The 12652-nt window shown below is 35.7% G+C and overlaps 1 protein-coding gene across 1 annotated transcript; it reads left to right on the forward strand.

Moving 5' to 3' along the window:
- Positions 1–2838: 2838 nt before the first annotated feature.
- On the forward strand, positions 2839–8279 carry ELF7 (hydroxyproline-rich glycoprotein family protein). Its single transcript, XM_088498429.1, has 12 exons — positions 2839–4366; positions 4608–4676; positions 5497–5604; positions 5694–5874; positions 5950–6026; positions 6147–6266; positions 6433–6538; positions 6925–7011; positions 7113–7181; positions 7324–7395; positions 7479–7622; positions 7710–8279. Exons 1-12 carry the CDS (start codon positions 3483–3485, stop codon positions 7830–7832), a joined length of 2040 nt encoding a protein of 679 aa, XP_088354555.1. The 5' UTR covers positions 2839–3482; the 3' UTR covers positions 7833–8279.
- The last annotated feature ends 4373 nt before the right edge of the window (positions 8280–12652 follow it).

The raw sequence follows: 12652 nt of genomic DNA on the forward strand, positions 1-12652 counted from the left end.
TTTTCATTTGTGAGCTTTGGTGCTTTGATGTTTTGGCTGGTTATATGCACATTTTTGTGCTTTGTTTGAGACTCTCTTGTACCTCATTTGATTATAGTGGAGCTATTTCATTGGTCTGGACGACTCGTGGTTTTTACCTCTTACCTTGAGGGGGTTTTCCACGTTAAAATCTCGGTGTGTTCTTATTATTGCTTTACTTGCTATATTTGCTTGTTATAGTTGCTGCCATATTGTGTTGTGAGTGCTTCCATATTGTTTTTGTGTTGGACATTTGTGTCGTTTCCGCTGCTAGGCTCTTTCATCTTGTTCTTGTACTTTATACTATATTATAATATATATATACATGGTATTATAATGTAATATTATTCCAGCCTGGAAACTATGCTATTGTCATCCGAATACTCTTCAAAGTGATATTTTCTTTCTTCTTTTCTTTTTTGGAGACAAAAATTTCGTATTATTTTTTTTTCTCTTGTTAACGTAATTTCATTGCTTAGAAGTGCAGATCATTTGTAGTATTGTGTTGACTTAACTAAAAACGGCCAAGTCATATAACAGTATTGCAGTAATTTATTGATCCGATAGACGCTTAAATGAAGTTTAGATATGGGATATATTAGTTTTTGGTTTGTTGGGCTGGGAAGATAACATGAACAACAAAAACTATAGTTTTTGTCCAGGTCAGAGTGAACGTGCTTAAAGAATTAACAATTCCAAAAACAAATTAAAGCCCATGAGTATTCATGATCTAATTGTCAAGATACGATTTTGGGAATTATTTTAGCCCAGAGACTAAGCCCAAACTTGGGATGTATTAGGTGTCATCTCGTTCATATTTTATTTTTAATTAATTAATAAAATATTGACATTTTCAATGTAAAAATATTTTATTATAATAATAGAGTCAATTATTATTATTATTATTATTATTATTATTATTATTATTATTATTATTATTATTAGATTTTTTTTTTCCAAAAAATATAGGATACAAGTTAAAAATCCTTAATTATATTTTGTGCTAATTAAGACATATTTAGTTTATTTAATTAATGTTGCTTTCTAGTTTTTTTTATAACTAAATTAACCCTTTAAAATTCATAACAATGTTAAAAGTTAAAACTTTGTTTAGGACAAATAGCTTATAAAAATTTTCCTTTTTCTTATTAATCAAATCCAAAAAAAAAAAAAAAACAGAATAAGATTCAAAATGTGTTTAAATAATAGTGTAAGACATTTGGAAGAATGTACTTTTAAAAGTATTCTTAAAATATTTTGTTTGAATATTAATAAGAATATTTTATAAAAGTACAAATTTATATACAATTATTTTTATATAAAATTGATAATTAAAAATTATTATTTAATATATTTAATGAAATTGTTATCTAATAATTCTTATTTATTAATTTTATATGATGTTAATTGCATATATATTTTCACCATTTACAAAATTCTAACTATTTTTATGAAATATTTTATTTAATTTAAAATGATAATTTAAAATACTCTCTCTCTCTAATGAGAGAAGAAAATCTCAAAAACAGATTTCTTTCTTACAAATTTATTAATAAAAAAAGAAAAATTTTAAAATCAAACTTGTCATAGATAAATTTTTTTATCCTATAAACAAACAAAATATTTTAAAATTGTATATATATATATATATTTCAGTAATTTAATTACATATCATTTAAAGTTGTTCGGAGTGGGTCTACTGCCAAAGTCTATGACTCACGCAATGGTTACTTGTGGTTGTGTAAGCAGCTGTTTGGTTGGGAGGAGAGGGAGAATTGGCTTTGGCTTTGGCGTCAGCTTGTTCCGGAAAAGCATAAGTTTTTGGCTTGGTTGTGTCTTAAGGAGGCTCTTCCTACTGTAAGTTTTCGCTTTAGAAGAGGGATGTCATCATCGAATAGGTGTCCAAGATGTCTTTCTAGCCAGGAATCGGTTATACATTGTATTCGGGATTGTCCAAAAGCTCAGCTTGTCTGGCAAAGGTTGGATATTCCTTGTCATCCTTTGGATTTGAAGAACTGGTTCTTGTATCATAGCAGAGAGCACCCGTTCAAGTTCTTTTCGGGCCTTTGGTGGATATGGCGAGCAAGGAATAACGACATCTTTAATCCCCATGAAACTTGGCCTCCGGAAAAAGTCATTTGTCTGGCATTAACTTCAGAAAAGGAGCTTAGAAATATTTTTGAATTACAACGTATGTCCCTTCCCTCTACTCTAAATGGTTTTTGGAATCCCCCATCCATTGGTACTTTTAAGATTAATTGTGATGCTAGTTATTTTGGTTCGGGTGATAGTATTGGTTTTGCTTGTGTTATTAGAGATTGTAATGGGAGCTGGCAAAGGGGGTGTTTGGGAATGATTGAGAGTAATAGTATTCTTCAAGGAGAATTGTTTGCTATTTGGAGAGGATATCTCTTAGCTTGGGATGTGGGTCAACGAGATGTTATTTGTGAGACGGATTGTGTGGAAGCATTTAATCTTATTACTCAAGATGGTTTTGGGTTTATTGATCCACTGGTGCTCAAAATAAGAGATATCATGCATTGGAATTGGCGTGTTGACTTTCGTTTGATTATGAGAGATGCAAACACGGTGGCAGATACTATGGCAAAGATGGCGATGAAGTTACAACTTTCGCATGTGGAGCTTCTTTCACCTTGGGAGGAGTTTAAGAGTAGTCTTAAACGGGACTGTCCCTCTATTTAAGCAGTTCCTTGTTTTGTTTCTTTTGTTTTTCTTTGTTTAATTTATTTCAGTCACCAAAAAAAATATCATTTAAAGTTGTTCAAAAATTTAAAATACTCTATCTAAATCCCAAACACAATCTCTAATTAAATTTCATACTAAAACCCTCCAAGAAATACTTTATACAAAATCCAAATTATTAAAAAAAAGAAAAAGAAAGAAAACCTGAAAACGAAAAATAGAGCTTGTTAGAGATCGTACCGTACCGACTACCGAGCTGCATTCATTCGCAGTTCTCAAGAACACTCCGACGAACAAAACCCACTTCCCAATTCCCATTCTTCTTCTTCTTCTTCTTCTTCTTCACTATCTCTTATCGATTCATAGATTTCTTTGTACATTCTTCAGATTCTGCTTCTTCCAATTTTCCCCGTCGTCTTCACATTCTGTACATTATTCTACCCCATTATAATCCGTGCACCAATTTTCAGTTTTGCAATTTTGGGTTACTTTTACAACTTGTTATTATTACTTTCTGCGAGCTTTATGTTTCGGAATCAAGTTTTGTCGTTGATTATTATTTTTAGGGTTTACCTCTGTTAAGCTTGAATTTCAAATTTTGAAGAGAATAGAAGGAACTTTATAAGAACAAGAAGAAGAATAACCAGATAACCTTAGCGATATTTAAACCTAGATAGTGTGATTTTTGTTTTGGGAATTCAGTTGAGTTGAGCTTTTTTGTTGTGCGTGAATTTTTGTGGTGATTGAAATTGAAATTAGGAATGGCCTCTTACAGGCCCTTCCCTCCGCAATCTAGTCAAAACCCTAACCATCAGTATAATCAGAATTGGAGTGGTGGTTATGGTGGTGGTGGTGGTGGAGACCCTTCTACTTCAAATTCATTCCCTCCACAACCTTATAACCAAATGCCCCCAAATTCAAATTTCCATTCTCATGGTGGGGGTGCTGCACCACCACCTCCTCCTCCTTCCCATCACCCCTACCCTTATCCACCACCTCCACCGCCACCACCCGAAAATTCATACCCGCCTCCACCTCCACCACCACCTTCTTCACATGGTGCTCCTATGTTTTACCCTTCTAGTCAATACTCTCAGTATGGGCAGCAGCCACCTCCACCACCTCCCCCTCTGCCTCCATCTTCGCCTCCGCCGAGCAATTCTATCCCACCTCCACCCCCTCCACCTTCCTCGCCACCTCCTCCTCCTGCTTCAGCTCCTCCCCCGCCGCCACCAAAGGATGAGAGACGGATGCATAGCCGAGATAAAGGGCCGATAAAGGAAGGTTATGAGCATTCAAATCATGGAAATCCTCATAAACAGCAGAAGCCTTCTGCTGTTCCTCCAATGCCAGTGAAGAAGCCGAACGGGGTGCAGGGGAGGGTTGAGACAGAAGAAGAGAGGAGGTTAAGGAAGAAGAGAGAATTTGAGAAGCAGAGGCAAGAAGAGAAGCATAGGCAGCAGCTGAAGGAATCACAGAACAGTGTCTTGCAGAAGACTCAGATGATGTCATCTGGGAAGGGGCATGGTTCGGGTTCGGTTGCAGGGTCTCGAATGGCAGCAGAGAAGAGAACTACACCCTTATTGAGTGCGGAGAGAATTGAAAATAGGTTGAAAAAGCCAACAACATTTTTGTGCAAAATGAAGTGAGTATGTAGATTTTGCTGTTGGTGGATAAATAAATTTCTGATTGGATATGAGAATCTCGAATTATGTATGATTGTGTTGTCTTTAAGAATCCTTTGCTTTTTCTCAATTGAGTTACATTACTCAGTGTTACTGATGATTCATAAGCAGACAAATGGATTGTTGTTGTGGATGATCCTAAATCTCCTCTAGTGTTTACTTCAAATACTGACTCATTTTTAATGTGTATTCTCATTTAAGATTCCGAAATGAACTTCCAGATCCAAGTGCACAACCTAAGCTTATGGCGTTCAAGAGGGATAAAGATCAGTATGTACATTTGCTGCTCTCTTTCACGTTTATAGAAATTCTATCCTATTGATGAGATAATATTGATTTGTGTTGTGCTACTTTCACCTATCTAATAAGTATATATATTTTTTTCAATTATGCTGTTAAGTGATAAATGTTCTCAAGTGTGGGAGGAAACGAAGAGGACTATCCTTTCTCAGTTGAGAGAGCTGGAAAACATATAAGTTATTGCAACATTTATAGACATGATGTAAAATAGTGAGGTACTTCTTTGGATATGCCCTGCAAGTATATTGCAATTTACAAGGACATACTTCGTGGGAGCAGTGATTCTTGGCAATCAATGAAAGTCAAGGGTTGATAATTTGATCTATTGATTGTCATGTAGCCACTTTTAAACATCTAAATTAGACATAATTTTCACCAATCCTTTAGGATTTACTTTTCTTAACTATCATGTTCTAGTCGTCTGTCACTTGATACTTCCATTCCCTGTATGCTTTCTGGGATAGAGTTTGATGAAAGCATGGTTCTCCATTTGGTTAATAGAGTGCTAGAGACATGGGGAAACTGGGGATAAGCTAACAGTGGTTAATTTGTAAATGGCCAAGCTCATCTTCTGTTTTGTTGGGCTTACTTGTAAAGTTGTAAGAAGTCCATTGTCCAAGAAGATATGATGTAAGGATGGAAATTTGTTTTTGTTTATTTGTAAGTCTTAAGGATTTCTGGTGATGTATTAGCCATTAGGCACTGATTTTTGTTTCAAAATAGTACTTCAACAATTAAGTATACTTGTGCTAATGTATGTACCTTTGGAAATTTTATCTGCATTGCCCAGATATACGAAATATACAATCACATCGCTGGAGAAAATGTACAAACCCAAACTTTTTGTGGAACCAGATCTTGGGATTCCTCTGGACCTGCTTGACCTCAGTGTTTATAAGTATTATTCCTAACCCCTTTAATAATTTTGAATACTTCAATGATATGCTGAATCAGAAGGTTTGACGAACTCTTTTATTTGCCTCTCAGCCCTCCCAGTGTCAGACTACCTCTTGCTCCTGAAGACGAAGATTTGTTGCGAGATGATGTTGCGGCTACTCCTATAAAGAAAGACGGCTTAAAAAGAAAAGACAGGCCTACTGATAAAGGTGTAGCTTGGCTTGTCAAAACACAATATATATCTCCCCTCAGCATGGATTCAACAAAACAGGTAACACACATATATGTAAATATGATGATGCATTACTCTCTCTATGGACAATAGTTTATGAACATCCTGTTGTAGTCTTTAACTGAAAAACAAGCTAAGGAGCTGAGAGAGATGAGAGGAGGCCGCAGCATGTTGGACAGTCGTAACAATAGGTATGCATATACCAGCTGATCCATCTGAGTAATTTAAATTTTGTAAGTTATTTTTGATAAAGAAATTAATATGTGAAAGATAATTATATTTAACAATTATATTTGAATTCTCTCTTTTAGGGAAAGACAGATCAGGGAAATCGAAGCATCATTTGAAGCAGCTAAGTCACGCCCTGTTCATGCAACCAACAAATCTTTGTATCCTGTTGAGGTTTTGCCTTTGTTACCTGATTTTGATAGGTATGGCACCACCAGATATACGCGAGATTATTACTTATCCTGCCAAGCTATTAGTTTGTCATTTTTAAAAATGTAGAGTCTTAGTTTTTCATACTAGAAGGAAGACCTGCTATATGACATTATATCTTATCATATTGATTGAGCTGCCTTCTATACTGCTTTGCAGGTATGATGAACAGTTTGTTATTGCTGCATTTGATAATGCTCCTACAGCTGATTCAGAAATGTATGGTAAGTTGGACAAATCTGTTCGTGATGCCTGTGAATCAAAGGTAAGCTATGTTGCATACTTGCATGGATGATTTACATTCATAATCGGTTTCTGTGTTTTTATTTAAAAAAAATGTTCATTTTCGTTTCAAGTTTAAAATCTGGAGAAAGGCTGATCAAAAAATTAAAATAGCACATATGGCAATATAGAAAGCAGTTATGCCTTTACTGCAACTGTTTGCAACCTTATGTGTCTTGTTAAATTGTTCTCGTGGTTTTTTAACGAATACTTAGTGTTGCCTGGAATTGACTTTTGAAGTAATCTTCTAACATTTGTTTATTTGGTAGGATTAGGAGTGTTATATTCTTATGGTTTCATTGGTAGAATTAGGAGTATTGTATCACTGTTATGCAATTGAAGAGAACTCTTACCATTTGTTGTATGCAGGCACTTATGAAAAGTTATGTTGCAACTGGCTCAGATCCTGCAAATCCTGAGAAATTTTTGGCTTACATGACCCCAACACCTGGACAGGTATGCATTACATTTAAATATGGATTTCAATTTTGAAATGCTCATTCTTTTTATTAACAGTTTTGATTAACTTTTTATTTGTCTGTACTTTGTGCTGACAGCTGTCAAAGGATATATATGATGAAAATGAAGATGTCTCATATTCTTGGGTTCGCGAGTATCACTGGGATGTATGTGGCAAGATTTTCATAGTTAAAAAGAGTGAAATCACATCATGATTTGGTTTTAAATTTAGATAGCTAATTTAAAATTCCTTTGAAAAAAATTCATTTTAAACTAAGCTGCCAATTTTTCTTTTTATGGTCTCGATAGGTTCGGGGTGATGATGCAGATGACCCTACAACATTCTTAGTTGCATTTGATGAGTCAGAAGCACGTTATTTGGTATTTTATGGAACCAATATCGCTTTCTCAACTAATAATGGTTTATTGGTTTTCGCTGTGTTTAAATTAAGTTTCACATGCAGCCTCTTCCAACAAAACTTGTTTTAAGAAAAAAGAGGGCTAAAGAGGGAAGATCAAGTGATGAGGTCGAGCAATTTCCAATACCTGCAAGAGTGACTGTAAGGCGAAGGTCGAATGTTGCAGCAATCGAGCGAAAGGATTCACAGGTATGGCACTGAATTTTTCGTTAAGCTTGTCATTGCATTAATTAGAATTTGCAAAATAATTTCCTATATATCAATGATGCTGTGAAGGTTTATACAAGTTCGAAAGCCAGTACTTCAAAGAGAAGGGGTCTAGAAATGGATGATGATCTCGAACAGCATCATCGACACAATTATCAATCTAGTGGAGCTGAAGATGACATGTCTGATTAATTCTTTTATGCAAATGCTACTGTCTTTAATGCAAACTTGCTCATCAAAGTAGTGGCTGGTTGGCGGCAGATTGCGCCGATGGCCGAGTTTGTAGAGGTGTTGCTGCTTCGCTGAAGGAAAACCAATGAAAAACCCCATTTTTTTTTTTCATGTTCGTTTTTAACCCAATTCACTGGATATACTTTCAGATTGTAGGAAGATTTTAAAGTTAATATAGAATTTCATTTTAATACAACAAAAAATAGAAATTTTTGAGAAACAATTATATGTAAAAATAAAAAAAAAGGAGAAAAAGGCATGTCACAAAAAAAAAAAATGGTAAGGAGATTCTATTATCCTTCATCCTTCACGAATCCTATCATTGCTCTGAATGCCTTTTTCACTTGGTGAACACTGAACAGCTTTAAGCTTTTGCTTGCCAATGAATGTGTTATTTTGGCATTTATCAGTTCTAGGCTTCTAGTGTTGTAGCATTCTGATTCTAATGCAGATTTTAGCAGTTTTTGTTGCTGTTGTAGATTATGATATTTTGACACCCTAATTAGTAATTACCTTAAGTACATGGGATGAGCTCAAGTCATAAAATTTTTGTTGATATGTATAAATAACTTGAGTGGATGAATTTTGACATGAAATCTCACGACTAGCATATGTGGGCTTTAAAATATGATGGATGACAGGACATAATAACGTTGTTTAATAATCTATATATTCAATTTATCTAGTGGAACTAAGGTAGTGTTTGTTTCCAGTCCATGGAATGGGACTCAGTATTGTATTCGGTGGTTAGAGATTGAAATTAATATTGTATTTGGTGGTTAGAAATTGAAATTAAAATTTCAGTTTTAAGGCGTAATATTTCAATTTATAATTTCAGTTTTAAGGAGTAATATTTCAATTCCTTCGGTACATCCAAAAAGTGGAGATATAAGAGATTAAAATTTCTGAGGATGGGGACTAAAATTTTAATATTTTTTAATAACTAAAGATATTTTAGTAAATATATCCCTATATTTATCTTGAACCAAACAGATATTTTACATCAAATATAATATATAAATTTAGTTTAGTTTCGATCTATCAATTTTTGTCTCCTATTCTCTGTCTCTCAGTTTCAATCTCTCTTCTAAACGCAACCTAAGTTTTGTTTGAAATTCCATTAGATAGAAAGATAAATATGAAGTTACCATATTTAAAGAGTATTTGGCACATTAACTAGTAAAATAATTGCTAATTATGAAGTTATGTTAACAAAAATTTTCAAGAAATTATCATATTTAAAATTTGTTATATAATTTAGGAAACGTTTCAAGTGGTCCAGACCACTTTTTTGGATCTTTGGTGAACCAGGATGCAGTACCCTTGAGATATATCATTAAAAATGTTGAGGGTGTAGATTTATTGGGATTATTATGGTGTAGACTCACAGAAAAATGGTGCAAGGTGTTCTGAAAACATATTGAAAAGGTGACCAGGAAACCCACAGGAATTTGTTGTTATGGGGGGCAGCCAGAGCCAGCTGTGGTGTGTTGTTAAATTATGGAGTTGAGCCGCAGCTATTAAGCCAGCGCGGTAGTGGAGAGTGGTAGCATGGAGTTGGTTTTTTTGTGCAGTAAAAGGCATGGGCCTGGTTGTTGATGTTGGATCGGGTCAGGTATAAAAACCATGTCCCACCCCCATTTGATTTCCTAAATATCAGTAGTCGTAACCTAGCGCAGCCATGGTAGAAGAAACTAGAAACCCCGCTCTCTAAACGCGATACCCAACCCGACGCAGTCATCCCAGTCCCTCGCAAACCGTCGTAGTCGCGCGGAAGCAGCACCCCACAGCCACTCCCAGTCCCAGGAACCGACGGCCCCTAATCCCATGGGAGTCCCGTTGAAGAACGGCGTCGAAGCAGCGCCGGACAGCGAAGATGAAGCGTGGACCATCCCCTCCCAACAGTGGCATACCGGCGAACCGAACCCGTTCGACTCCAGATATGGAGGCTCCAAGTTAGGTATTAATTTGGACGATTTCTTTTGTTTGGTGTGTAATCCAGTGTAGCTTTCTTTGAATTTCCTGGTAATTGTTACTGTTATCATGGTTTTTGAATTTTTGAACTTCTCTGAATTTGTCATTTTATTTTGTTTCAAATAGCCGATTGATTGTCATTAACAGTGTTTGTAATTGAAACTTAATACCTGGCAGATCTAGTAGTTCCAGCTGCATGCATGATACGGATAGAAATGGGTTGCCGTTGTTGTTTGCTACGTAAGTTGTGGGGCCCATCTTCTCCCATTCAGGTGTGTGATCTTTATGTTTGTTGATGTCAAACTTCCTCTAAATTTGGTTAATCTGAAATCTGTTTGATAGAGGTTGAGAGAGATGCCTTCCGACGGATCTGGAAGTCGGTTGTATTTGGTGGATGAAATCCCGAGTGTTTATGTCAGCGATTACCGATCGAGTGTGCAGTGTGGTGGGACAAGTGTAGGAAGCACACCCAGACGTTGGAAAATCTGTAAGTATAACCACCTGTATTCGGAGATCCTGAAGTTCTAATTTTGGTTATGAATGAGCTTATTCGTTTTTTGAATTTATTTTATATAAATTTTTGGTTATAGAATACTGCCGTAATGTATGGGATGAGAGATGTGGATGCAAAACCGATATTGTTCTGCCATAGGGCATTCAGTTCGTGTGTATCAATTGGCGAGGTGAGTGACGTTGAAGTTTGTCCTTGTGTCATTTATATTTTTGAATCAGTTGATGACTGCCTTACAAATATTAAATAATTAATTAAGGGGATTAGTGCTGGTAAATAAATTTAGAAATAGTTGTTTGGTGCCCGAAAAGGGTGTATAAGTTGATGATTTGGTTTGTTTCATGTTGCATCAGAAGTTGCTGGGTTTTTGGTTATGTTTTATTATGCCAGTTAGAGATCAAAGAATTATTGTAATGTAATTTGAAAACTTGAATATTGTTGGACCTACCAGCTGGGGATGGAATAGAAGTAAAATGGAGGTAGAGAGAAGATTTTAGCGTTTGTTTGAATGAAGGTCGTTACGGAGTTGTATACTTATCGGAGTTAAAGCAAGATTATTTCGTTGTTTTTGAGAACAACGGGGAATTTAAATTCAAATTCCTGGTGATTCATTTGAGTGACTCCGATATTGATTATTCAAGTTTGATAAGTTTCCATGAAGATGACCGCTGTGTGGGAAATAATTTTCCGATTCATATGATGGTGATCACTATGGAAACCTCTGAAACTTGAGTAATCAATTTCGGAGGCAGCCAAACGAATCGCCGCGGATTTAAATTTGGATTCTCCTTTGTACTTAAATGCCACGAGAAACTCTTGCTTTAGTTCCGATCACTCTACAACTCTGTCTCAGCGTTCTTTCAGTCAAACACTGTCATTTTTTTTCTTGCTCCATTTTACTTCTATTTTATCCCCGTTGGTAGCTCCAACAATATTTGTTTCCGCAGGCTACTCGAAAATTTCTGTTTTAAGAAATTCGATGGTACCTCGTGATGTTGCCAACATGGTCTTCTAATGATTGTTGTTAGCACGAAAATACAATAGGAATGCACGAAATTGAAACTGATATGATGTATAATCTCTTTTGCCGTCGAAAAATTACGCAATAGAAATAATATATACAGTGAAATTTTTTTTGATGTGCATGTAATTGTCGCTGACTTCCCGAGGACGAGGCCCACAACGGGGGATTAGAAAATGTTGCGTGCGCGCATTGGAAAATACGGGGAAGAATGCAAAGTTTATGCCGACATGTACCGTCGTCTTTGGCTATAAATCCTGTTTTCGTCAGGAGGGAAGGCAAGAGCGAAGCAATTTAAAGTGAGCAAATGTCAGAAACGGGATTTACATTCTGCGCAACATGAAAAGGATATTTTGTTGGAGAGGTACATATATGTTGTTGCCATGTTGTTTCAGTATTTGTACCTTATAAATTTCATTCACGTGACATGCCGAACAGGTGACTGTGTTTGTTGACCTCGCTGGGGCCATGAGGCTGTATATATTCATCCTTTTTTCTCTGTTGGAAATAAACTTACTGAATATAACGTTAATTCATTTTTGTTTAGATTGTGTATCTTCTTGTGGCCCATTTTTTTGTTCAGTTTTGCTAGTTTTATTGCAGTGAAAGCTTTATTAGCATCAGACTAATGTTGCATCTTCCTGCATTGCTTTGCCTTGGTTCTTCAGTTTTAGTGGCAAGCATAGGTTCGGTTGCTTCTGTTCTTTTACATTGTTTGAAGGTTCAAGTCTGGTTCTTTCTGTTTTGCTTTGTAAAACAAACCACGGGTTTTGTGTTTCGTTTAGTGGAAGGCAAAGACACGGTTTGCTGTGTTGGCTGGAACCCATGTTTGTCTTCTATGCTTATCCGGTTCAGGTATGCTTATGTTCTGTTCTTGTTTTTTTTTTGTTGTTTTTTCCATCGTTATGCCAATGTTTCTTCCTGCCTTTTTTTGAAAATTTATATATTTTTATGAATCGTTTAAAGAACCTCCTTTGACTTTGTATTGTCCCTTTCAAAAACTATTCTTCTTATTTGATGAAGAAAATAAAGAAGCCGATGAACCACTTTAGCTGTTTTGGACTTGGTTTTCGCCAACTAAATCTTCTGTATTGTCGTTTTCCGTTGATATTTTTTTAGATTTCCAAACATGCCTTAAATTTTCAACCCTTTTAACTCAAATGTGTCACTTTCATGACAGGGGGTTGGTGAAAGATCTGCTCCAATTCATTACAGAATGGTGAAACTATACAAGAAATGTCTGGTTCCTATTCATGTTACAACCGGGTTGTACGG

Source organism: Arachis ipaensis, chromosome B9 (genome assembly GCF_059453495.1).
Source record: "Arachis ipaensis isolate K30076 ecotype BB chromosome B9, ASM5945349v1, whole genome shotgun sequence".
Lineage (NCBI taxonomy): Eukaryota > Viridiplantae > Streptophyta > Magnoliopsida > Fabales > Fabaceae > Arachis > Arachis ipaensis.